This window comes from Gobio gobio (assembly GCF_949357685.1).
Source record: "Gobio gobio genome assembly, chromosome: 18".
Taxonomy (NCBI): Eukaryota; Metazoa; Chordata; class Actinopteri; order Cypriniformes; family Gobionidae; genus Gobio; species Gobio gobio.
Window position 1 is genome coordinate 39,488,313 of NC_137111.1, and position 25,474 is coordinate 39,513,786.

Consider the following 25,474-nt stretch of genomic DNA (forward strand, 5'->3'; position numbering starts at 1 on the left):
GCAAGGAAGTAAACAGATGACAACACTGTTCTGCAAACCAGTCTGTTAAATGCTCATTCATACTTAGCGTTATCCGACGAACACCTAACGTTACAAACACCTAACGTTAAAATCTCAACAGCGAACTTGGCATTAGTGTAAATTATTCTTTGATTAGAGCTTTTATGTATTATTTATCTACAGGCTTGCTAAACATGGTTCTGTGTGTGATTTGGCTACTAGTAAAGCCAATGTTTAGTGTTCGTTTTGGGTTAATAGTTCTTGCCACAGATATTTGGCTATAATCGTTCTAAAAATACAAAAGTGCCATTCAGTAGCGATCACTATAGATCCGCAGTCTTTACTCTTGAGGACTGAACAGGTTGAACAGGTTCTGCTCGATTATCTTCACTAAAATGTTCTGGGTCTGATTCGGGCTCAGATTGGTGTGGTTTTATTGACGCCATTGTTTCTAATACTGACCAAAGCACAGTCTACCGGTAAGGGGCGTGGCATTTCCGATAAACGTGCACTGCGGTTGGCGAATCACAACACACTGGGCCAGCTAACCAATCTGAGCCCATTGCGTATTTTTGAGGGACTGGCTTCATAGAACCCGGAAACCATCAGACCGTTTTACAAGGAGAGACAGAGCAGTGTAGAATAAAGGTCAAATATATGAAAAATATATTTAATTTTTTTTTAAAACGAAGCATGAACACATGTTACAGTGCACCCCACAAACACAATCAAGCCTTCAAAAGAATGTGTTTTACCACCCCTTTAAATATCTAACATCAAGTATTTGATCAAAAATACAGGAAAAACTGTATGATTGGGAAATATTACTATAATTTTAAATAACCTGTCTATTTGAATATATTTTGAAATGTGATTTATTCCTGTGATGGTAAAGCAGAGTTTGTTAGCATCATCCTTCAGAAATCATTCAGATATGCTGATTTTTTTTTGCTTAAAAACTATTTTTTATCATCAATGTTGAAGATGGTAAATATTTTTGAGGAAACCATACATTTTATTTTCCTCAGAATTCTTTAATATATAGAAAGGTCAAAAGAACAACGTTTGTTTGCCATTGAAATCTTCTTTAACTATGAAACTATTAATTTCTGTTTCTTTTGCTTTCTTTTTTTTTAAAGGAAATCTTATACTGACAAAAAAAAACGTTTGAATGGTTGTATTATACATATATAGTGCATCCCTAAAGGCAACATGGACAGGTTGTGTGAAATGCTCTCATCCTTAAGGGATTAGTTCACTACAAAATGTCCTGATATTTTACTCACCCCCATCTCATCTAAGATGTTCATTTCTTTTCTTCAGTCGAAAATCAATTTTTTGAGGAAAACATTCCAGGATTTTTCTCTCCATCATAGACTTCCATGGCAACCAAAATGTTGAAGGTCCAAATCAATGCAGTTTCAAAAGGCCTGCGAAGAGCTTCTGAGGCTCTGTGCAACCCCAGACGAGAAATAGGGTCTCATCTATAGCAAAACGGTCATTTTCAAAAAAATATCATTTGTAACCTAAATTGCTCATCTTGCCCTGCTCTGCAAAGTGCCAAGGATTGCGCAATAACATTGTAAAGGTCACAGTAGACGTCGTAGGCAGAAGTACGTTTTACGTGCATAATTATTTCTGCATTTGTAACTGCAGGTTATTCATTGGTCACCGCTGAGCTGCATTAAACAGTGTAAATGCAACTAAATGCCATTTCAGATGCAGCTTCTGTGTTTCTCCTTTGCAAAGATGAATTTTGTTGCTACTTATTTAATTTGATTGGTAACAGCCCTATTGTGTCTTATTATTTATTATAATTAAATTTGATTACATTTATGATTTTGACAAAAGACGGATATAAATAATTAAGTTTGATTAAAAAAAAATTATTTACAAAGGTAAAAATGCCAAGAATCAAAAAAATATATTGAAAATATTATATATATAATATATATATTATATATTATATATTGGATATATATATATATATATATTATATATTATATATTGGAAAAAATAATTTCTGTCACTACTGTGAACTGACCACCACACAGAATATGAAGAATATCAAAAACTTTAGGAGTCAGCCGTCCATGACTTGCCACGGTACCGGCAAAATAACACACTCAGCTAAATATTGTCTAATTATCGTTATCGAGAAAATCCCTGAAAATATTGAGATATAATTTTGTTGTCATTATCGCACACCCCTAAGTAGGCCTAAGTACTTTTTTTAAAAATCAGTTGTCTCATCTATTGGTTATCACGGTCAATCATCCCAGTTTCCGATTCAATCAACCATCAAAAAACGGTTGTCAAACCAGAAACTTTGCAGTGTTAAGCCTTGTTTATACTTTCGCCTGGCTCCGCAGCGCGAGCCTCCGCTGACTGCACGCGCTCCTCCCCAAACGGACGAGGTGTTTATACTTTACACGTTCGCCGTTGTGCTATTCTTTGAAACGACAGAGGGCGACTCGGAGTAATTGTTTTATAAACCACCAGGAAAGAGCATAAAGAAGAAGTGGGCTAATGTACTCAGGTGATATTTATTTTAGTACACTTCACCAAAAACCACACTACAAAGGAATTGTGTAAAACTCAGTAAACCTTGATATTACTTGTGACATGAGAAAAAAATGTATGTACAGATGTATACAACTAAATTAACGATCTCTTAAATATTTCCTAATTTCACTAAACATTTTTATTTCGTTTCGTGATTTTTTTTTTTAATTAAACATGGATCGTTATTTAAAAGGGCTTATTTCTGCTTTTGTAGACTCATTTTGTAAATATAAGCTCCTAATTTATATGTGCAAACTGGGTGCCGGTGTGATGAGATGTCATGCTCGGCTAGATTCGTTGACGTCATTTTTGCCGCGCGCACCCTCGCGCTCTTGCGGACACGTCGAGTATAAACAAGGCTTTAGCAGCACAAAAAGCTAACCTTGTATTAAGATTGTGAATGGTTAATAAACAGAAAGCCAGAAAAAAAAAACTTTCCTTTATAATCACTAAGGCTGTCAATCTCTAAAGCACAAGCTCTTTTATGCACTACTGCAAAAACTATACATTTTAACAATTATAATAAAAAAGCTGTCTTAATTGTACAATGAATCTCTTATTTACATCGTCTAGACTTTGTGGGTTATATTGATTCACATGGATTCTATGTGTTTTTAGTGGTGCGTTCACGTTCTTAACAAATATGATTGTGATTGGCTACTGCTCAACGCTTGTAAAAACACACTGTAAATAGATACGTTTCACACTCGGAGAGCACTCAAACAAAAATGAGCGAGGGCGTTTGAAAGCAGCGTCTATCAGTGAGTACCGAATAAACCCGGTACTACCAGCACTGCAGAAATTCTGGTACCGTTAACTTTTTTTTTTTTTTTTTGTACCGACTGGTACCGGTACGTTTGACAACCTTAGTGGAAGTTCATGATCCCACACTCATCCTCAAGGACACGATGTACCAATAAAGATGTCATTAAGCTCACATATCTCCAACTTTATAATTTCAAAATCTGATCCATTACAATCATTTCAAACCATTTTTAAGACTCCAGATCCATTTTTACAGGTCTACGAACACAGCACATGTATGTTCAAATCGATTTGCCATGGTACTCTGGCAAGTGTGTTTCCATGGAAACAAGTCAGCCCATAGCCATTTCCATAGACTTGCGTCAGGGATGCACACAAAATTAAAATGGAAATGATATGACCCATGTCATGAGCAGCAGAGAAACAGAAGCATATCTCCATGGGCTAATCCGGGGGAAAATCCTTATTTCAGTTACCCATGATGCCTCTCTCTGATCACTGATAATAGCTTGAAGACGTGGAGCATTGACTGAGAAACCCTAGTGTGATCTTTGCATTCAGGGTCGGTCAATCGATACAATAGTACTTTCATCCTCATCTGTAACACCACGTTTCAACCTGACGAAGAAGTCTGTTCCACCCTGGTGGTCTGGTCAATCCCAACTGTTTATCGTCGATCCAACACTAAAATCATCATGCAACACCTTTATGTTATAACACCATTGCGCTGAAACATCCGCTGCAAAATACTGAATTCATAAACCTCTTAGATACGATGCAAATGCAAATATGTCTTAAAAATAAAGGTTCCAAACGGAAGTCTTCGCAACAAACCTTTCAGTGAGCAGTAGCTCTTAAAAGAACCCTCTTTTTCTGCATAAGAACAACTTCAATTATACAGAACCTGGAAAGGTTCCACGGATGTTGTTAAAGATTCTTCAAGGTGCCTATGTGGCACACAAATGAACAGTTTCTAAATAAATAAGTTCAATACACTTATCTCTATCCAAAAAGGAAAAAACAATCCTGTCAACTGCTACTGTATCTCATATATTTATCTAAAATAAGTCATACATCAGCTCTACATGCGCGCACTCAAGCATGATGGACATGTTCACCTCCCAAACTGCTATTTGTCTTGCCAGACTGGTCAATTCCAGTGCTTTACTATTGATCCAAAGCTAAAAATAACTGAAACCATCCTGCAACATCATTTCATCACATTGACATCCACGTCACAATAAATCAAAAACATGACTTCATCTATGCTAATGTGAAGATATGTTATTATGTTACGCGCAAACACGAATTCTACAGCAATCAGATTATTTGACATGTCCTTGCTACATGAAGTTACTGTAGTAATAACTATAAATTATGCATAATTACATGCAACTAATCCCTAAACCAAACCTAACCCTAACCTTACAGTAAGAACAAGTAGTTCATTAATATTACTCAGTACTTAAATGTATAATTACACTGTAACAAAGCCACCTTAAAATAAAGCGCAACCTCCAATTGCATTTACAACTCATGGTCAATCTGAGCAAGGACTTTCCCATCCACCTATAAGGAAGAAAGACTGCATCTGATCTGTGTTGCAACTTGCTTGATTTATGATGTGCATCCGAGTGTTCACCTCCCAATCCGCCATCCTTCCTGCCAGAGTGCAATCCCAGCACTTTACTATTGAACCGAACCCACAAACCTCGACTGCACAATAATAAAGACCATGACCTCATCATCTATGCATTGCAAATGCAAAAACATGTTATGTTGCATGTAAATACAGATGCAGATGTTGTGCAGCAACACAGTAAATACTCCAATTGGATGTAAGACTCATTGACAACTGCAGCCAAGACTTTCACATCCATCTAGAAGTAAGTTAGACCACCAAACATCAGTGATGTGATGCACATCATGCACAGCGCATCTTACCAGAGTGATCTGCTGGTCCTCCGCCGTTGGAGAAGAGGGCAGAGTACAGGTGAGGGTAGGTCTTCTCCAGGGCCACACAGAGCTCCAGGAAATGGTCGCTCTGCTTGTTCATGAGCATCTTCAGGAGCTGGTCCACTTTCTCGGCGCTTGAGGAGCAGTTTTGGTCCAGCTCGAAGGCTTCCTGCTCGCTGAGGCTTCCCGATTTACTCAGCAGCTCTATCAGCCGGTCCGCATCCGTGATGGACTCCAGTAAGTTCTGGTGGTACTGGTGTAGTAACTCTTTGTGCTTGGGCTCCATTGCAGTTCTTACAGTTCCCTAGCTAACTAGCTAGCTCCGCGCTATCGCCGTAGACCCGATCCCCCTCACGCAAACCCGATGAATGCAGCAGCAACTTCTTTCTATCCGCTCACTTGTAGGATTTGAGCCACGGCGCCATGAGATGCGATGGCTTAATCAAGCGGGTTTTCATTACAAACAGCAGAAAGGCACAGAAGCCATGTTTGTTGCCTGAGGCTGTTGACTGCACTAAACAGCGAGACATTTCTCCGGATCACTTACGCGAGGGAACTTCGTCTGTTTTTCCCTGCGCTTCCGAGGAGAGCATGTTCGTCCGCGTTTATAGTTTCTTCCTGGCCATTTATTTTGCACTGTGCGGACTCAAGTGTGTGCAAAAGTAACGCAACTCTTCTTGCGTTCCCTACTCAAACTGTACGCTCCGCCATGACTCGGTATCTCAGCAGCTGCTGCCTGCTGTCAATCAACCTCCCGTGCAATGTCCATATTTGGTAAAGTGGGCGGGGATTTCTCTGAGACACACCTGGTTTTCTCCAATGGGCGTGCACTACTGTTCAAAATTTCGGGCAAAAAAAGCTTACACGGTTATGAAGACGATGCATCATGACATAACAAGTGCAAGCGGGTTTTACGCTGGAACATGTGCTGAACACGGCTGACTGTTTGCCTCTGATTTTTAATAAATGTGACTTCTAGTTACTAGACTAGAATACTAATATTTAAATACATAAATAAATAGGCCTACTTCTAAAACAAGGCAACTGGGTATGCTACAGAAACGTAGTCACTGGTGCTCATTGGATACTTGAGGGGTGTGTGTGTGTGCGTGCGTGTGTGTGATTAAATGCTTTTTACGCTTAACCACGTGAATGCCTTGAATATGTTGTTGTTTCATTTGATATTTACATAAAAAATACATTTAAAAATGTGAATGTGGAAAATGGTTTCTAATCTAAAAAGATTTTCAAGCCTCAAAGCAGTACTATGAATAGATCACTAACAGTACCATAAATGTAGTCATTGTAACAGCAAGAAAACGAGTGTAAGATAATTAAAACCAATGTTTGCTAGAATAAAATATCCTCTTTGTTCTTTCATATATTCATATATTGTCTGTCATTTTATTAAATGGACAGTCTTTATTAGAGTGACACAGGTGAATAAGTTTTATAGAAAAAGTTACACCTTATTTTATGTCCTTCTTGTTTAGCTAAATATACTACTACTACTAATAATAATAATAGTAACAACAATAGTGGATAATTACAAGCAGCTCCACACACACACACACACACACAAAAACACAAGTTCATGTTCTTCATAGAACATATGTAAATATAGAGTAGGGCCAACTGTAAAATAAAGCGTGACATAAACTGCAATAAAAAAAATCTGTCCAGTACAAACATGTACAATTTGTGAAGCAAAATGACTCGAGATATGAATGTCTTGTTTGTTTCAGAATTTAGTGAGTTTATGCTTAAACAAGAAAAAAATCTGTAAAACAATTAAAGTTAATTCAAAGGGAAAACAAGATAATTTGTTCTTATCCCACAGAAATACTTTTTAACTCTAAATTAATTTGGATAGTTTGATCTCCTCCTTTGATCATTTTCCTTTTCAAGTATCTTGATTTAAGATTTTGTATAAATCTGTACTGGAAAATACAGTAAATAATACATTTTCTGAGATTTATATTACATGAACAAACCCCAAACTCCACATTGTTGATTTTCCTCTGGATAGCATGTGTAAAATGATTTCTGTGATTTATCTTCTACTCTCACTGTTTATTTAATATCAGCCATATGAGCAGCATTACACTTCTGATTTATGGCTTTGTGGAACATCCATCCTTGATGCTCAAAGATGCTAAAAGCCAGCAACAGTGGGAGCTGAAAGAGTGTTTACACATCTTCATTAGATGACTTACATCATTAGCAGCAGCTCAGACCGCTTTATGGATGAAGAATTAAGGTTACGTGGAGTTCACAGGCTATAAGAGGCCACACAGCTGGCTTTTTTACATGGTAACGAAAAGATGATTAGTAAGTGTCCGGTCAGTTATCAGTTAGCCTATATCTCAAACACCCAACGATGGGAATAAAACAGATTGAGTCATTTTATTGGACAGTATCTAACAAGCAAAGGATGCTTGTCTGACACATGCAAACACAATGAGCTAATGAGGTCCAGTTCCTTTCTTTCCACCCCTGGTTTTCCAGTCTGATCCATACTGTCCTCCTATAAAGCCAAAAAGGTTGGGTACAACGGGGCTTAAGGCACCGCGGGGTAAAAGGTTCCTTTGATTTCATTTCCTCTAAAACCTATAGATGGCACAAAATCTTACCTCAGCACTTTCAAAAACATCTGCTTTTCAAGATGCACGTGGAAATTTGTCTGATCCTTTTTTTTTTAAATGTTGTAGATTTAAGCAGCAAATGAGTATCACTAAAAGTATTGAATATATTTTGAGACAAAAGTCTTCTTATCAAGCAACAGTTTTTCAATAACGGAGGAATATGTACAAGTATGGTATTTGTGATAAAAGTCTAAAGGCACAATAATTATCATGATAATAAACAGCTGACTTTTCCATTTGTAGACATGACATGGTTAGATACAGAAAATATCATTTGTTAAGTTGGGTGTCCACCGATATAATCACCATATAACCATCATATATATATATATATATATATATATCTATATATATATATATATATCTATATATATATATATATATATATATATATATATATATATATATATATATATATATATATATATATATATATATATATATATATATATATATATATATATATATATATATATATATATATATATATATATATATATATATATATATATATATATATATATATATATATATAAAGATATTAATCATATAATAGAATATAATTTATTGTTACTACTGTAATCTGAAATTATTATGGGATCTCCTTCAAAAAGAAAGCTTTCAGAATTTTTACTTTTTAAAATAATATTTTATATTCATATATTTTAATGACAGTACATTTATTGAACAAATATGAATTCTTTCATTTATGAAAATAAACAGAAAATAGTGCAAACTTTGCTAAAGTGATTGTTTTGAACAAGTATTAACCCTTAAATGCACAAATGTTTTGCCAATCTTTATTACATATTCGGGTCTTTAGCGACCTGGATCTATATCTAACACGGAGAGAGCTCTCTACCTTTCGCGATGATACAAAACTCAAGTGCAGAAGAATCAAATAAAGCACAGTTTGCTACCTTTTGGAGCTTGGACGGGTTCAGTTTGAATAGATGTTTTATACTATCATCACGGTCCTTGTCAGAGCTCATTTCCTAGTACATTCAGCATCTGGCTCATATTTGCCATCTCAAACATATTCTCAAAACATATTCTTTCAACATCTTCAAAATCAATATACTGATCACTGACAGCTTCCTCACCAGATCCAGCATCAAGTGACTTTGTCACTATATTTGATTGCGCACAGTACTTGCTCTGCAGTTATACTGCTCTGAGACACAAAGGCTGAGAATCCAAACACAGCTTTATTAAAGGATAATCCACAATCGTAGTCAAGAAACTGGCAAAAGGTCATACACATGCAAGCAGTCCAAACCGACAATCAAGACAGGCAAAAGGGTAATCCACAGAACAGGCAAGTAATCTAAAACCAAGAGACAAGAAACCAGGGAAAATGCTCAGAAATGCATTACAACAAACAAGACTTCGCAAAGAATGACATGTGCTGCGTCCCAATTCGCCTACTTATACTACGTCCTAAAAGTATGTACTCTTTTTGGGAAGAAAAAGTACATACTTTGTCGTCATCTTTAACGGACTCAGTCGCTTAGTTACGTGCATCCCGTCACCGTTTAAACTGCCCTGTCAATCATTGTCACAGTTAAAATCCTCCACATTCAATTTGATTTCCTACCGTATCGGAGATAAATGTAGTAGCTCGTTGATCTGCCATTCGTGGGTCTTTAATGCAGAGACTTCCCTCATGTGTTTGCAGTTTAAATATAGCCTAATGATGCATTTAAAAGTTAATGGCCAAACGTATCATTACAAAAGTTCTCAATGCTGCTGCAGGTGAAATATAATGTGGATAATATTGAATAAATATCTTTTCGTCAGGTTAAATACTGATAATTGTTCACTCAAACCCCTTTATCTAACCCTCTCTACTTAACCGTCCGACTCGTATAACCGTCATGTTTGTAGTTTTTTTTAACACTTTTTATCCGCGTTTGTAGTTCTAATCGAATCCTCGTCCATTTCGCAATGGGTTGTGGGCAATATCAGCCGTTAGAGTGCTCATCAATCTGCACTTCGAATTCTGACCAGAAATAGAAGACCATCCGGGAATCTTTGGAATACTCTTTTCAACATACTACAATTTGGGACATACTAATTCTTTTTTCGAATACTATTTAGTACGGATAGTATGCGAATTGGGACGCAGCATGAGATAACCAGGCGTATACAGGGTGTGTAATGAGGGACAGGTGTAAACAATGAGTGATGATGAGTCCGGGCAAAGCATTATGGGAAATGTGGTCCTTGATGGAGTGACAGTCCAGGGTGGAGTGCCCTCAGGTGGTGATCAGGGGCACTCACACTGGTGAATCGTTACAGCAGTAAATCGCTGAGCCACTTCGAGTTTTGCTGATGATACTTCCTATTCTTTTGTTTTCTGCCTGCAGTAACTATGAGTGAAATGTCACTTCAGCATTGTGTATCAGACATTGCCACCTTGTAGAATAAAGGTGAACTGCACTTATTCAGTCATCGAAGATTGAATTAATGTTATGCAGAAAATATACTTACACTGTTACACACCTTGACGCGTTTTGTTTTACAAAAATGAATGGGAAAACAGGCATTCTTTTTTTATAATTGTATTATTTTTTTCTTGTTATATTGTTTATAATGAATCGATTGAGGAATACTTCATGTTCATGTCTAACTTTAAAAAATGAATGAGGAGGAGGGTAGTGAATGACATCCGGGGTCACTAAAGACCCGAGGTATGCGTTCAAGGGTTAACTTAGACAATTTTAAAAACATATTATTTTAGCTAAAGCATTTGTATAAATAATTTTTGCCTTTTGCCCCATGCTGGTGTGGGGTAAAAGGCCTCCCTCGCCACCTCATACATTTAAAAGATTTTTAAACAAAATAAACCACTTTATTTTCACACAGAATCTGTTGCTCCATCAGTGTTCAATTAGAAACTTTTTTTCTGCAGTTATAGACTATGGGAATATTTGTAGCAACTCATAGTGTAATAACTGCACATAATGTAATTATTAAGTATTAAATTATTATAATAAAATTTTCATGATGTAATAATTTTCTCAAAATGTAATAAAATCTTGAACTATTTTTACATTATGAGAAAATTATTACATTTGAAACTCACCAAAAGCATGTCATATTTTCATTATTGTAATAGCCTTTAAAACATAAAATATTAGTATTCCCATACAGTACAGTACAAATCTAAATGAAATGCAACATTTAAATATTCATGGAATTATTATTATTATTTCACTTTAGCCCCATTGCACCCTTTTTTACGAGGGCACATGGATAAAAAATGTGTACAAAAAAACACTCAGAGTCTGATAAATGCTGCAATATTCCATTAAAAACAACAACAATTTTCCATTTTGATTTTATTGTGGCGTTAAAAGCGGCTGACAGAACTAGCAGGACTAGGAAATAACCACAGCAAAGCAGGGTAGGTTACTCCCATCTGAGGAACCTTGTGACACTGCAAATTGGTTGTTCTAAATTGAAGCTATACACAGCACTCCCACGTGAAGTAGAAATGAGTGTTGTCAAGGCACTGACCCCACTATAATCAACAACAGCCATGCCTGTATACACTTCTCCTCAACCGGGAATCATGTTAAAAAGACTGATAAAAAACATTAGCTCTTTGACTGCATTCTGAATAATTAAAGAAAAACTCATATGACTGACACATAAAACAGTTGTTGTGACAGACTGATGTTGTAAAGACTGAAATAACTATGACGGAGTTATTTATAGTTAATTCTGTCCAGGCATGTGAGTATTTCCTGTAAATAGCATGCAGAGGGAAAACACAATAAAAGATTAAGGTCAAAAAAAAAGGGAGGATTAATGTGTATGAACAGATGTTTGTTTTTTATCTTATCCAATGGTTAGATATGAAGTTGATTGCTCTTAGTGAAGCCTTATTTTCTGGTATTTGTAAGCCCTGAATAATCAGGACCAAAGTTTTTAATTTTCATTTTATATATGACCTAAATGCTGAAAAACTGTCTGAGACACACACACACACACACACGCACGCAATTAGGCTGTTTCTAAAATAAATAAATAAAATAAAGCAATCAAATTCCAGAGGAAAAATGTTAGAATAAAAAGTGAAAGAAATCACACGATTTTCGCGTTTTTTTTAAATAAATAATACCCTTTATTTTCATTTTCCCCATCCTTCATCGTTGTATTTGAAATGGACAGGGCAAGTCTGCCCTCTAGTGGTCCTTTCAAAAGATGCATGGAAGCTCACCAGTCACCACCGTAATATTAATTCTCAAATATTTCATTATTTATATCCACCCATCCAAGATATTTAGATGTATGAGAAAACACTATTATTTAACGAAAACGAACGTATATGACTATACATTACATAATAAGAGTCCACTGGATAGTTCTGGGAATGATTAAAAAATGTCCCCGCCATCTTGCGTTCTCCATGAACTTGTCTAACTAAATAACGCTCGTGTAACTTCCCGTTCTCAGCAGTTTACCCTTGATATGAAGAAATGAACAGGCTGTTGGATGGCATTATATTTGAGTTGATTTGGAAGCTGTGACACTTCAGACTCAGCCTGCACTGCGGGACGGGGAAAGTGAGCTACAAATGATGGATGTATCCTATGATTCACTCACAGTGAGCCAAGAACCTCCTTAGCTATTAAAATCTTTGTTAAACACGGTTAAGTACAAGTGACATAAATAGTAACAGGATATACGAAATATTCAGCTTACTTGGCTACTTCTTTGTCCTTAAAGAGATAGTTCAGCCAAAAATGAAAATGCTGTCTTCATTAGGCTACTATACACCCTCAAGTTGTTCCAAAAAATTCTACACAAAATTTATTTTTAAGAATATGGGTAACCAAACAGGTGATGGTCCCCATTGACTTCCACATTATGGGAAATACTATGGAAGCCAGTGTGACATATCAACTGTTTGGTTTCCGACATTGTTCAAAATATCTTATTTTGTGTAAAGCAGGTTTTGTGTGAACTACACACACATAACAGTTTATGGGCCCCATTGACTATATTATTTCATAGGACTAAATACCCTATAAAATATATATATATTTTTTTTCATCATGTCATTTAATTAAAGGTTTGATCCTGATATTCAGGTCTAATTATGATCATGATCACTTTTGCCAAGGTAATGTCACTTTAGACATGACGTCCCCTAGCTTCTGTTTATTGTAATCCTTGTCATGCCTGATCTATTAGGACTAATTATATGAAGGCGTATATTAATATTTATCAGTGTTTTGAGGTTACAGTTGAATTAGCTTCAGAAGTCAGCACTGATATACCAAGGGGGCTGTTGAAGAAATACCAAGTTAATTTGAGTTGAACGCTTGAGTTATAATCTCTTTCAGGCAGGATTTACTTAGCATTTCTGTGTACAGAGTAAACAAATGAGAAACACAAAGACAGCACCATCATTTTCTCTTTTTTGCCTCAATAGGGAGGTGGTCGGCAATCATAACAGCTACAACAAAAACAAAAGTGTTCATAGTAAAAAAAAAAAAAACCCAACAGATTATGCATTATGCATATGATGCAGTAAATATAAATTTCTTTACTAGAAAATGTTCATTTAATAATGCTGAACATGATGACGAAAACTAACATTTATGGCACATTTTCCCCAGAATATTATGCATTACTTAAAATACATACATGTGTAAAGACTAATTTGGCATTCAGATGTATGCACAAAACTTAATCCAGAATTTTCTAGAAAACAAGTCATACTTGGAGGAAACAAATGCATCATAACACGTGCACTCTTTCTGATATAAACAATCATTCGCTAAGCCACTGCTTTCAGCATAGAAGGCACGTAAAGATATAGCTTTCTACTTGTAAAAATAAAGATATAGTACTAAAACAGCATGAAATATAACATGCAGCATATATGCACACTAGTGCCTTTGCATTGAGTACAGTAAAACATGCAAGTATGTAATAGAGTGCAAATTAGAGTAATGCATAAGATGTGTAGAAATTGTGGCGTGGCTTCATGTCCTCTGAGTGTCGTGATCATCTGTAGCCTCTAATCGCTTCCACCACAGAGCTTCAGCAGTATTTTCTTATAATCCCCTGAGGTGTCTCCCTAGAAATGCAGATTAGTTTGATTACAAATTTGTATGGATCTGACATTTTCACTTCTCAAAACATGTGAAGCATAGTTTGAGGGGTGGCTGCACAGGCACTCACAGATATGGCTGTGTATAGAGATTTCCCATAATTCTTCATGTATGCCTGACGAATGTCCACCAGGTCCACCTCAGAGCGGGTCACCATGATGCGAATCAAAGTGCGATCCTTGGTTCCTGCTCCCTGTGAAACAGAAACTGATTCTTAGTTTTTGAGTGTGTTCCACTTCCACCTTTCATCAAATCAGAATCCAAGTACCGCATAGTTATAACCAGTGTTCAATCTAAAAAAAAACTAAATATATATATTAGGGCTGTCAAGCTATTAAACATTTTAATCTAATTAATTACACAATGTGGCGATTAAATAATTAATCGCACATCAAATTTAGCTGAGTAATAACAAATTTGATGTCATTATTGTGTAAAAAAATCAAAAAGACATTACAAAAAGTAGCTTGAGAAAGAAATATTTTTGGGTGGACTACACCTTTAATGTTTGTTTTTATTAATATGGAAATATAGCCTAGAAATCTAGACGCACCCTAGCGGTAACTAATGTAATTTGCAGCCAGGGTCGTCTAGCAACTCTCCGTTGGAGTGCGAGCTGGAAAAACCAAACTCTGGTCAGGCAAATCACATCGTGTATAGAGTCGGCGGGCGGGCTTAACATAACGCAGAGTTGCGGCGGTTCCGCGTGCTACTTGTAAACAAAGAAGCTGGTGAACAGCGGTCTTTCGAATCGGCTTTGGCCGTGACTCTGGAAGACTTGGAGTTAAGCTTTTTTGAGAAAAGAACAAAGAACAGCACTGAAGTCATTCTTAAGAAAGGAAGATGTGTTCGGAGTTTTGCCGACCGGATACAACAAAAGTTTAATGTTTAAAGTTTAAAGTTTAAACTTAGTGTACTTTAACTCTTTCCCCTCCAGCATGTTTAAAAAAAAAAAAAAAAGAAGTTGCCAGACAGCTTTTTTGATAATTTTCACAAAACTTTCAAGGCCAGAATATTTTGTTCTATGAATATCTGAACATGCTATATCTCAAAAGAAAAAACAAAGTCTCTGCTTCACTTGAATGTGGGTAAGTGTCATAAAAATAAAAAATAAAACATCTTGAACAAAAAGCTGAGAAAAATCATGCATAAGTAATGCTTTTAACGTATGTTTCTGCTTTTTATGCCTGTGTTTTGATCCAGAGATTCTGTACTCTTTTAGAAGATGTGTAATAGCGCCCCCTACCGTATTACAGTGAAAACATGGATTGCTTGCAAATTCAATATCGGGGAAAGAATTAACACAGTTTGACTTCAAACAAAATGACTCGTTTTTTTGTAATTAATCATGATTAGACTTCCCTTTTACAATAACACTCTAGACAGTAAAGCTGAACCACAGAGAGGAACAAGTCTCACCCTCATGGCCTTGTAGAGTCTCTCAGCAAAGTAGACCGGCGTGTCCTTAACGCATTTCACTGCATACAGAAAAACATATTTAGATTTATCATACGCAAATCACCCTGTAGTTAATAAGACGTGTACAACACAGCAAGCAAGAAGAATCTTGAAACTTAAATGGAAAAATAAACCAGAATGAAAACAGACCAGTGAAAGTGAAACTCGTTTAAAAGAGAAAGCCTGACTGTTCATAACAGCAAACTGAAAAAAAAACCACACTAAACACACCTCGTTATGAACATGTCACCGACTAAAAGGAAGTCATGCACTGACACAGCAAGCACATATGTCTGCTACTTTATGTGTTATGACACACTTATGTGTTATGAATCACATTGTGTGATTAAAAATATATTACCACATATTTACCCTATAACAGCTTTACTCTTAAAGGGGCCAGCAGGATGGAGAGCAAGTTCAAAAATACAATTATGAGGATTTAATGTGAAGATTTCATCAAGCGATTCTAGATGGCAGATCAGAAAGCTCACCGACTGCCAGCATGCCGCTCTCCAGGTCTCCAGACATCTCCCTGTCGATACTCTTCTCAATGTCTCTGCCACACATGTGCTGGTACTCATTGAACACTGTCAACATAAACACACATAATGTCTTAATACAACTGCTATTTCTGCAGAGATCACAAACAAGCGGCTGTTAATGAGCATGGGAGAGTACAGTAATGAACTTTAAAGCACAATCAATACTTTTAATTACAAAGCAACACAAACATAATGTTCATTAAACAGTTCCCTATGGCTGAATGGAATACTAGCTTACCATTTAATAAATATTGTGCAATATACTATATACACTGTTGTTCAAAAGTTTGGGATCAATATGCGTTTGTTTTGTTTTGAAAGAAATTGGTAAATTGGTTGATTTTTTACAACGGAAATGAAGCTGGACAATAACTTTTTTTTAGAGCTGATGTACAGCCAAAACAATCTATCTTCCGTTAATTTCCTATTATCATTGTAAAGCTGTTTTCAAGCAATCTATATTGTAAAAAGCGCTATATAAATGAAGGTGACTTGACTTGAGTACTTTTTTTCACACAAATGCTGTTCTTCGGAATTGTCTAATCCTGAAAAAAGTATCAGTTTTCACAAAAATATTAAGAAGCACAACTGTTTTTTAAACATTGATAATAAGAAATGTTTCTTGAGCCCACATCATATTAGAATGAATTCTGAAGGATCATGTGATATTGATGCTGAAAATTCAGCTTTGCCATTAGAGAAATATAAAAATTTCAAAATAGAAAACACAAAACTTCACAAAATTACCTGCTTTTGATCAAATAAATGCAGCCTTGGTAAGCATAAGAGACTTCATTCCAAAACAAAATGTCAAAAATGATATGTTAATTGGATAAATATATGACCAGTATTGCACATATTATTTAACTAGACAATAGATAACTCTTTAATATATGCGTCCTATGGAAAAACAGGAAACAACAAAGTAAGTCGGTTGATTTAGAGGCTTATTCAAGTGTTTCCACTGGAAAGCATGTCGAGACATGAGTCATAATTCTCATAATGACAACTACAGCCTGGGGTAGAGTTGGTTGACTGCAAGGCCAGATCCAAAACTGAAATTGTGGCTGCCCGGCTGAATTTGGAAGTTCCTGACCTTTTTCACACTTTTAAGGCCCAGATATACCTCAAGCAAAATCAAAGAATGAACTGGTTTCGAACAAAATCAGGCCAAAACTCTTCGCTCTGGCTGGTAAACATCTTCAAACTACCATTGGTCTGTGGTGATTACGTAATATCTCTGGTTAATTTCTAGGGGTGCACCGATCCGACTTTTTCAGTCCCGATACCGATACCGATGCCTGGGCTTTGTGTATCTGTCGATACCCGATACCGATCCGATATATTGTTGAATTAATAATAAACTGTATATCTTCCACCTTATACCTTCCTTGAAGAGACTAAAGGCACCAGACTTTACTAACTAAACATAACTAAGACAAAATAACAGATGTATGTAAGGTGTTGAATTCTTATTTATTTAAAAAACAATTGTGCATTCAAATCTAAAATAGAATGTAATCTAACTTCTTTAAATAAATAAAATGTAACAGTGGAAACAAAAAACAGTGTATTGGTCAAACATACAATAGTAATCTGACAGTTACCAAACATTTTTTACACTACAGATAATTGTTTTGGTATATAATCATATCAATATTAAAAAGTAGCATTACAAATTAACAAATAGTCTAATTTTCTACCATATGCAATTTAATAAAAATTTTCAGCTAGCTAATAACAACTTTGTTCTGGTTTCACCTCACTCCAGATTAAATGATTGTAGGCTATGCCTATTTATTTTACTACACATTGTCAACAGAAATAAGATGAAATACTGTTGATAATTAAAAATAATTCTTACTACCCACTCTTGCTAAAATGGGTAAGCACACTTGTGTTCTCATTTCAGTTGCGTTCTGAGTAAATTAATAAACTGAGTTCATGAGTTCAGTGTTGGACAGATCAGTTGTTCTGGCCAGTCGTTAAAATGATTCGGTTCAAAGGAGTCATTAGGTCACGAATCGGACATTAGCAGACGCGTTGTGTGCGAATCCCGTCTGTTAGAACATCGCGAAAGATGTCAACACACAGAAAACACTTCATAACTGGATATAATTTGTCTCCCGCTTATTGAAAGTATGCTTTATGTCAGCTGGTCAGAGAAGAGTCAATGTTTTTTGAGCGCAATTCACACCCAGTGATAATTCAAGGACAAAATTGTCCGAATGTGTCACGTGCAACATGGTTTCGGTCTTCCGAGCTTTTGATTTGGATTAATATGTGAAATATGAGAGCGAACACTGATTATTTTGAAGACCCAGAGAGCGCGCGCGGGGGAGGAGCTCTCAGATCGGTCTCTCTGTCACTCAGTCCCAAGCGCAGCATCTGTTCTACATCACTCGTAAATCACAATAACTCATCAAATTAGGCTTTGGCCGTCAAAAAAATGTCAATGCAGGAAAGACCCTGACTTTGCAGTAATACCCTCGAAACAGCGACGAACTAGTTGGCGTGGCAAGCGTGAAATATCTCCTCCACACCGACTCTCTGGCTCGCTCAATGTTGCTTCTAGCATGCGACACACGTGAAGCTGACGAATGACGTAGGTTCTGCTGCGACGGAAAAAAACACCTGGATCGGCTTGTGGATCTGTTAATTTTTCCGATCCCCGATCCAGCTATTTTGTCAGTATCGCGGCCGATATCCGATCCTAATATCGGATCGGTGCACCCCTATTAATTTCTTCTGTTCAGTCCCTCGCTTTATAGTAGTAAATGAAGTGAGGCTGACACTGCTTTTCATGTTTTAATGCTGTAAAGCTGCTTGCTTTTAAACAATCTATAAATTGACATGACTTTACTGGAGTGCAGAACTGCAGAGCTTGTGCATACATCCATATCGCTATGATTAGATGCTTTCTTTACCGTTTTATCACTGCTGTCAATTTGTTGTGCGTTTATTTTATTGAAAGAAAAGCGTGCAGCACATATTTACATACTCATCTAAATGTGTAACAGTATACCACTGCTCACTTATCTCGAACGTCTTTTTACCCCAAAGCGAAGAACAAAAAAGAACTTTGCTGTGAGTATATCAGGGCCTTAAGAGTATGTGGGAGCACTCAAACAATCATTATATTCTCTGGTTCTCAGGGGCCAGTGCCCACAAGGGGGCCTCAAGATGACTTAAAATGATTTCAAATAAGACAAAACAATCTTTAAAATAATCTAAAACAACTAAAAATCTAAATATTTCTTAGTATTTGGTTATTTTTATAACAAATATAATTTAGATGGGCATAAAGAGATAGTTCACCCAAAAATGAAAATTAGCCCATGATTTACTCACCCTCAAGTCATCTTATACACCATATGACATTCTTTTTTGTACTTCAAAACAGAAACAGCCATTCACTGCCATTATAATGCTTCAAAAAGCCAGGACATTTATTAATATAACTGAAAGAAGAATGTCATATACACCTAGGATGACTTGAGGGTGAGTAAATCATGGGCTAATTTTCTTTTTCCGGTGAACTATCCCTTTAAAGTAAAAAGAGATTGAGATACACTACTCTAAATATTAATTAAATGAACTTGACAGTAGTCAGTATAAGAGGAGGAGAGGGATCACTTGTAGAGAAACAAATGGGAGAAATCCAATTTGTAAACATTCAACAGTGTTATTCAGTATATATCTGACTGTACCGACACTGTTGTATGAGAACTGAACTGAGCTGGACGATGACATCATTCTGTGCAAAACTGCTTTAGATGAAATGAACAAATTTAATAATTGATGATCTTTACAATAAAACTGAATCAACACTGAACTGACTTCAGCTGAACAACAGCCGAAATGCATCATTTTCCTTTTATCACTGTCAAGCTGCTTTGAAACAATCTGTAGTGTATAAAGTGCTACACACTGTGTGCAGAATTATTAGGCACGTTGATTTTCTGATCATATTTTTTTTCCAGGCACATTTGACCAATTCCAAACCACAGTAATCCTAATAACTACTATTAATTTAGTATTTAATAATGTATAAGTGATATATAATTGTTCATGAAGGCTGGAAATTAAAAACACCTTATATTCAGGTGTGCAGAATCATTAGGCATGTTTTCTTTCACAGATAAATTGAGCCAAAAAAGAGATTTAAATAGTTTGAAGAATTCATCCTCCAGAATCTGGCAGTAAGTTTTGGGAGTTGGACTAAAATGAACTCCCAAAACTTACTGCCAGATTCTGGAAGATTAATTTTGGTACTAGAGGATGTGGTGCTGGTCCTTCAAGAGTCACTCTCAACCTATCTTCAGCTTGTGATTCTTATTTAGTGGGAGTCATTTTTTAGGATTCTTTACCTAATTTAAGTCTCTGAGATCCTGACACCTTGCACTTCTGGAGACTCCAGGTAGGTTGCAGCTCTGGAAAATGGTGGCGCTGGAGACTAAAGGGTTCCTGATGGTTTCACCCTTAATTCTTCACCTTAATTCTTTTGCAGTTAACAGTTGTCTTTTCTCCGCCACATGTTTTTGTCTGACCCTGCTGACCCAACGAGCATTTCACTGTCCAATGGTCATGCCTTAACTGCAATGTCTAAAATTGCATTAGTATTGCATCCTTCTCTTGGGCATTTAACAATTTTTGACTTTTCAGTCTGAGTTAAATCTCTTTTTTTGGTTCAATTTATCTGTCTGAATATAAGGTGTTTTTAATTTCCAGCCTTCATGAACAATTATATATCACTAATACATTATTAAATACTAAATTAATAGTAGTTATTAGGATTACTGTGGTTTGGAATTGGTCAAATGTGCCTGGAAAAAAAATATGATCAGAAAATCAACGTGCCTAATAATTCTGCACACAGTGTATAAATAAAGGTGACTTGACTTGACTTGAAATCAATATACACTCAATATAGTGGTGGGGGGAATGGTACATCTAATCACTTTCTCAATAGAAGTATTGCTTATTGTTTAGCATTTTTGTTTTACTCATTAGCTGGACCGGCCTGAAAAGTACAGTTCTTTAGCCTGATTTGAGCTAAAGCAGCAGCAATGTATAATAAATTATAATTATTTCTGATTCAATATATGTTACAGTACATTCATCTTGAAAAACATTTGTGGAGATTTTGGTCTTTCCCTATTGAAATAGATATGAGCCGTACCAATTACGTAGAATGAAAGCAATCTGCCTGGGGTGGCACAGAGTAAACTGCCCTACCTAAAAAGGACTTTGACTTGTTAAAAGAATACTACAATACCATTCAAAGGGCCATGACGTACCTGCTCTAAGGTGAGCCTTGCTCCGAGCACACAGGATGGCATTGAACTTCGACTCATCTGTGCCAACTTTATTTTCCCCTGCTTGATACAGATTCTGCAGAAGAACACAAATAGAGTAAAGTAGAGCACTCTTTAAAGACTAAAAGACTTAAAAAAAGATTTCAATAATTACCTGAGCATCCTGTTTGGCTAATGAGATGTCCACATTGTCACTCTCATCGCGATTACCCTTTAAGATAATAACAGGAAGAAATACTGATATGACATTGACATTTCTGTAATTGAGGTTACAACTCAAACTATGACGTTTTCATAATTAAATTCCTGTGATCAACTTGGATGGGTTAAATGCAGACAAATCCCAAGTATGGGTTACCACACTTGGCATTCACATGTCACTTTATAAAACAAAAGCACAGTATCTGTGTACCTGAGCAAGAGAGACCAGAAGTCTGCGGAAGTGTCCAGATGTGTCACTAATTATGGCATCCTCCAGTGACTTCTTATTCTCTATAACAGGAACATCGAGTGTTATCCATCACAATTCACCCCCCTTTACAGTCAAGATTTAAATTAAAATGCATATGACATGTACCCGATGCTTGATTGGGAAGTAATCAGATCTATAATTGCAGAGGGAAGGAATTAAGTGATATGATTGGAGTACGTACCGGCTTTGAAGATTTGATTGATTTCTCGGATCTCCGCATTAGAGCGCGAGGACAAGATTTCAATCAGACAGGCTTCATCTGTCCCTGCTCCCTGTGAAATAATCAGCAGATTACATTTGTATTAATGGCATATATAAAACGTCTAATCAAATGAGTTTTTTTCCTTTTATGCTCACTGCATTTATTTGAACAAAAACACAGTCAAAACAGTAATATTACGAAATATTATTGCAACTTAAAATAACTTTTCTATTTTAACATATTATAAAATGTAATTTATTCCTGTGATGCAAAGCAGAATTTTCAGCATCTTTACTCCAGTCTTCAGTGTCACAAACTAATATTGTGATTTGGTGCTCAGGAAACATTTCTTATTATTATCAATGTTGAAAACAGTTTTTTGTGGAAATCGCGATACATTTTTTTCAGGATTCTTTGATGAATAAAAAGTTCAAAAATCTAAAATCTAAATCTATTGAATGTGTCCTTACTGAATAAAGGTATTTATTTGATGAATTAATTAAAGCTAGGGTAGGCAATGTTTTTCATAAACACTTTTTGTTATACTACCCTCTTCACATCATGATAGCAAATAGAAGTGGTTACACGTGGAAGTCTCAGGACCAAAAAATGTTTGCCCAATCATCAGTCCGAATGTGATAGGATGTCCAACCTGCCTGTCAACTGACGTATTTCCATACCTCATACTAACAGAGCTCAGACTTGTACCACCTGACTGCAGCAGATTCATTTTGACGTTGATAGTGAGTCTACAGCTCAGAGTAGAACGTCACAGGTTGCCATCTCTTAAGTAGGGAAACCACGACATGCCGTGAACGCAGCATAAGCTTGTTGTTTTGGTTCAGGAGAAACTGTAAACGGTGGCTGCTGTTTTTTCAATGGCGCACGGTGACTGTGTGTCTACATTTCTACATAGCCTCATGAAACACGCTGATGGCGAATGATGTCTGCAAGAGCACATCCTGCAACCTTGCACCCTGTACAAGTCCAGCTCTGTAAGTTGTTACGCTCATTATGATAGTAATGTTATTTGCTTTGAGACATGAGGTCATTGTCATAATGGTCATAATGCCGTCTCTCGTGGCGCTTTGCAGACTCTGCTCTGGATGTGCGCATTCATGTGTTTTGGAGGAGGCGTGGCTTTGGAGACGCTCTGAAGGAAGGGTGGGATCGTATGCTTTCAAAGCTAGCTTGCTATTGCTAGCCTCTCTGAAATTGCTGACCCAAAACCTTTGAATTTTATATAAAACATAATTATAACTATACTTTCTCTGATGTAAATCCAGTATGTGTTAAATATATTGCATCAGGGAGCCAAGTTGCATAATGTATGAGTAAATCCTTTTGAATACTTTTCTGAATGCTCTTAATAGAACTTAATAGGACAATAGTACTTTCACAAACCTTGATGGCCTCTTTAAGCTCACTTGCATCAAATTGAGCTGGAGTCTTCAACATGGCCAGCACCACTTTCTCAAAGTTCCCTGAAAGCTCAGACTTCAGGTCCTTGACCAAGTCCTGTAAACAGTGGGTTACATGAATGTACAATGTTGCTTATCTTAAAGACCCCATAACAAAATATAGGCTTCGTTGTCTGTTTGTCATTTAGTTATTTTCTGCATTGAGGCTTTGATTATATATATGCTAGTGTTGACAAAAATATCTTAGCATCTTTATCTTTTAGTCTTCGTCCTTTGTGAAAATGGACCAAAAATATAGCGTTACACTTTATTTTCAATTATTTGTCCAATCAAATGTTCTCTAGAATGAAAAAAGTCCCTCCCACTAATACCACCTGCCTCTTACTATATAACAGCAATCGCATCATGATTCACAGCTGTTAAGAAAGACGACTAGCTGTTTAAAATAAACCCATGTGCAATAAAACAAAGCTCTAGAGGAACTGCCGCTCCATCTGCTGAATAGCAATATCTAAAAAGTGCAAATGCTCTTCATTACCTTTCCATAGGCAGTCTTGTATGACACCAAGAGAGGTACACGCTGCTTGTTGGAGCGACTTCCAAGCAAATTAATGATGGCTTGTTCATCAGTGCCTGTTGAAACATGTGTTTGTATATTAGCAGCATATAGTAAACAGATGAGTCATTTTCAGGAAAAGCTCATATTGTATTCCATGTCAGTCCAACAAAAAAACTCTCAGTATTTGAATATCAACCACCTGTATCACAAAGCGGTCAAACTTAACTAGATTAATAATAGATAGACATCAAAGAACAGAACACCTTTTACCCCTGAGGGAGAACGCTGCTTCCCAAGAAATAGAGTAAAGGTCTCTATATGTTTCAACCGAAATCAAAGAACAAACTGGTGTGCGACATTTTGAACAAAATCAGGCCAAAACGATGTTGGTTAAGAGTTTGTTTCAGGTGTTTGAAACAGGAAAGTACGCTCCGGCTAGTTAACATCTTCAAACTAACATTGTTCTATTACTCTAGTAGGTAGACTTGTTCTGCAGCTCCACCTTCTTTTACTTTGAAATCCTCTCGGGTTCATTCGAGGTCTGACACAAGCAAAAACATGAACTTACTGACTGGAGAGCTGCTTCATATTAGAAACTGAAGTTGTAATTATAATTGAAAACTGACACTGTTTTTTCATGTTAAATACTGTAAAGCTGCTTGCTTTAAAGGTCCCATGACGTGGATTTTTTTAAATTATTTTTATGTTTCCTGAGGTGTACTTATATTGTTAGTATGATTTTTACATCATAAAATGTCAATTTAGAAATAAAAGGCATTTTTTCTATCCTGATTTTAGCCCTCTGGCTTGAATGGGCGTGTCTGCTGTGAGACTTCAGTGAAAACGGCCACTTTTGTGATTGGCTGATATCTTTCATTTGAAATGCGTATTACATGTGGAACCCCTCTCGAATACTTTTACTAAGTTTTTTACTATTACAGCTGTCGAGATTAACGAATCGTGAAAGCGTTGACTATAGCATTATTTTTTAGATCTTTTCCCATCACATGAAAGGCTGCAGTGATGAGCATTGAGTAAACAGACGGTCTGTTGATCGCGTGAATGCAGTGATCTCGTCATTGCAACGCTATTTCTCTCACAAAATGCTTTCACCACAAACAACAGCAAACACAATTTCGATATGAATAAGGGTAAGAATAATGAGTAAGAGCTTCGTTTGGGCAAGTGTGCAGATACACTCGTGACGTGTGATTGACAGCTCCGAACATTATAAAGAGAGTGTCCTTTGATCGTTCACAATTTAAATAACAGATTTGTTTCATGCTACTAAGAGAAACAATTTGAAGTTGATCATTTAGTCACTGGCTTGATTCACGGATGCATAAACAGTACTTAGAAAGAAAGTCTGTGTGAACTTGAATAATTAGCTACACATATGAAATTACTGATCACAGATCAGGCATTAATGAACACTGT

General features: G+C 36.3%; 2 protein-coding genes and 1 long non-coding RNA gene across 9 annotated transcripts in view; all 3 read right to left on the bottom strand.

The window, feature by feature from the left end:
• dlg5a (discs, large homolog 5a) overlaps window positions 1-5,703 on the bottom strand; it is an 87,947-nt gene extending 82,244 nt beyond the window's left edge. For all 6 annotated transcript variants that reach the window (XR_013818430.1, XR_013818431.1, XR_013818432.1 and 3 more), the window contains exon 1: window positions 5,275-5,703. Coding sequence is in view for 3 of the 6 variants with exons in the window: in XM_079842695.1 (XP_079698821.1) it covers window positions 5,275-5,572 (298 nt within the window). In the remaining 3 variants the exon portion in view is untranslated. The remainder of the gene's footprint in view (window positions 1-5,274) is intronic.
• Window positions 1-25,474, bottom strand: part of LOC307142142 — a 576,947-nt gene that overhangs the window by 347,536 nt on the left and 203,937 nt on the right. The window lies entirely within an intron of this gene.
• The window catches only part of anxa11a (annexin A11a), a 33,567-nt gene continuing 19,357 nt past the window's right edge, over window positions 11,265-25,474 (bottom strand). For both annotated transcript variants that reach the window (XM_079842722.1, XM_079842723.1), the window contains exons 6-15: window positions 24,017-24,111; window positions 23,462-23,575; window positions 22,037-22,127; window positions 21,796-21,875; window positions 21,538-21,594; window positions 21,366-21,459; window positions 16,015-16,110; window positions 15,482-15,540; window positions 14,133-14,255; window positions 11,265-14,028 (exon numbers count right to left, since the gene is read on the bottom strand). In XM_079842722.1, the coding sequence (XP_079698848.1) occupies window positions 13,969-14,028; window positions 14,133-14,255; window positions 15,482-15,540; window positions 16,015-16,110; window positions 21,366-21,459; window positions 21,538-21,594; window positions 21,796-21,875; window positions 22,037-22,127; window positions 23,462-23,575; window positions 24,017-24,111 (869 nt within the window). In that variant the 3' untranslated portion in view covers window positions 11,265-13,968. The remainder of the gene's footprint in view (window positions 14,029-14,132; window positions 14,256-15,481; window positions 15,541-16,014; window positions 16,111-21,365; window positions 21,460-21,537; window positions 21,595-21,795; window positions 21,876-22,036; window positions 22,128-23,461; window positions 23,576-24,016; window positions 24,112-25,474) is intronic.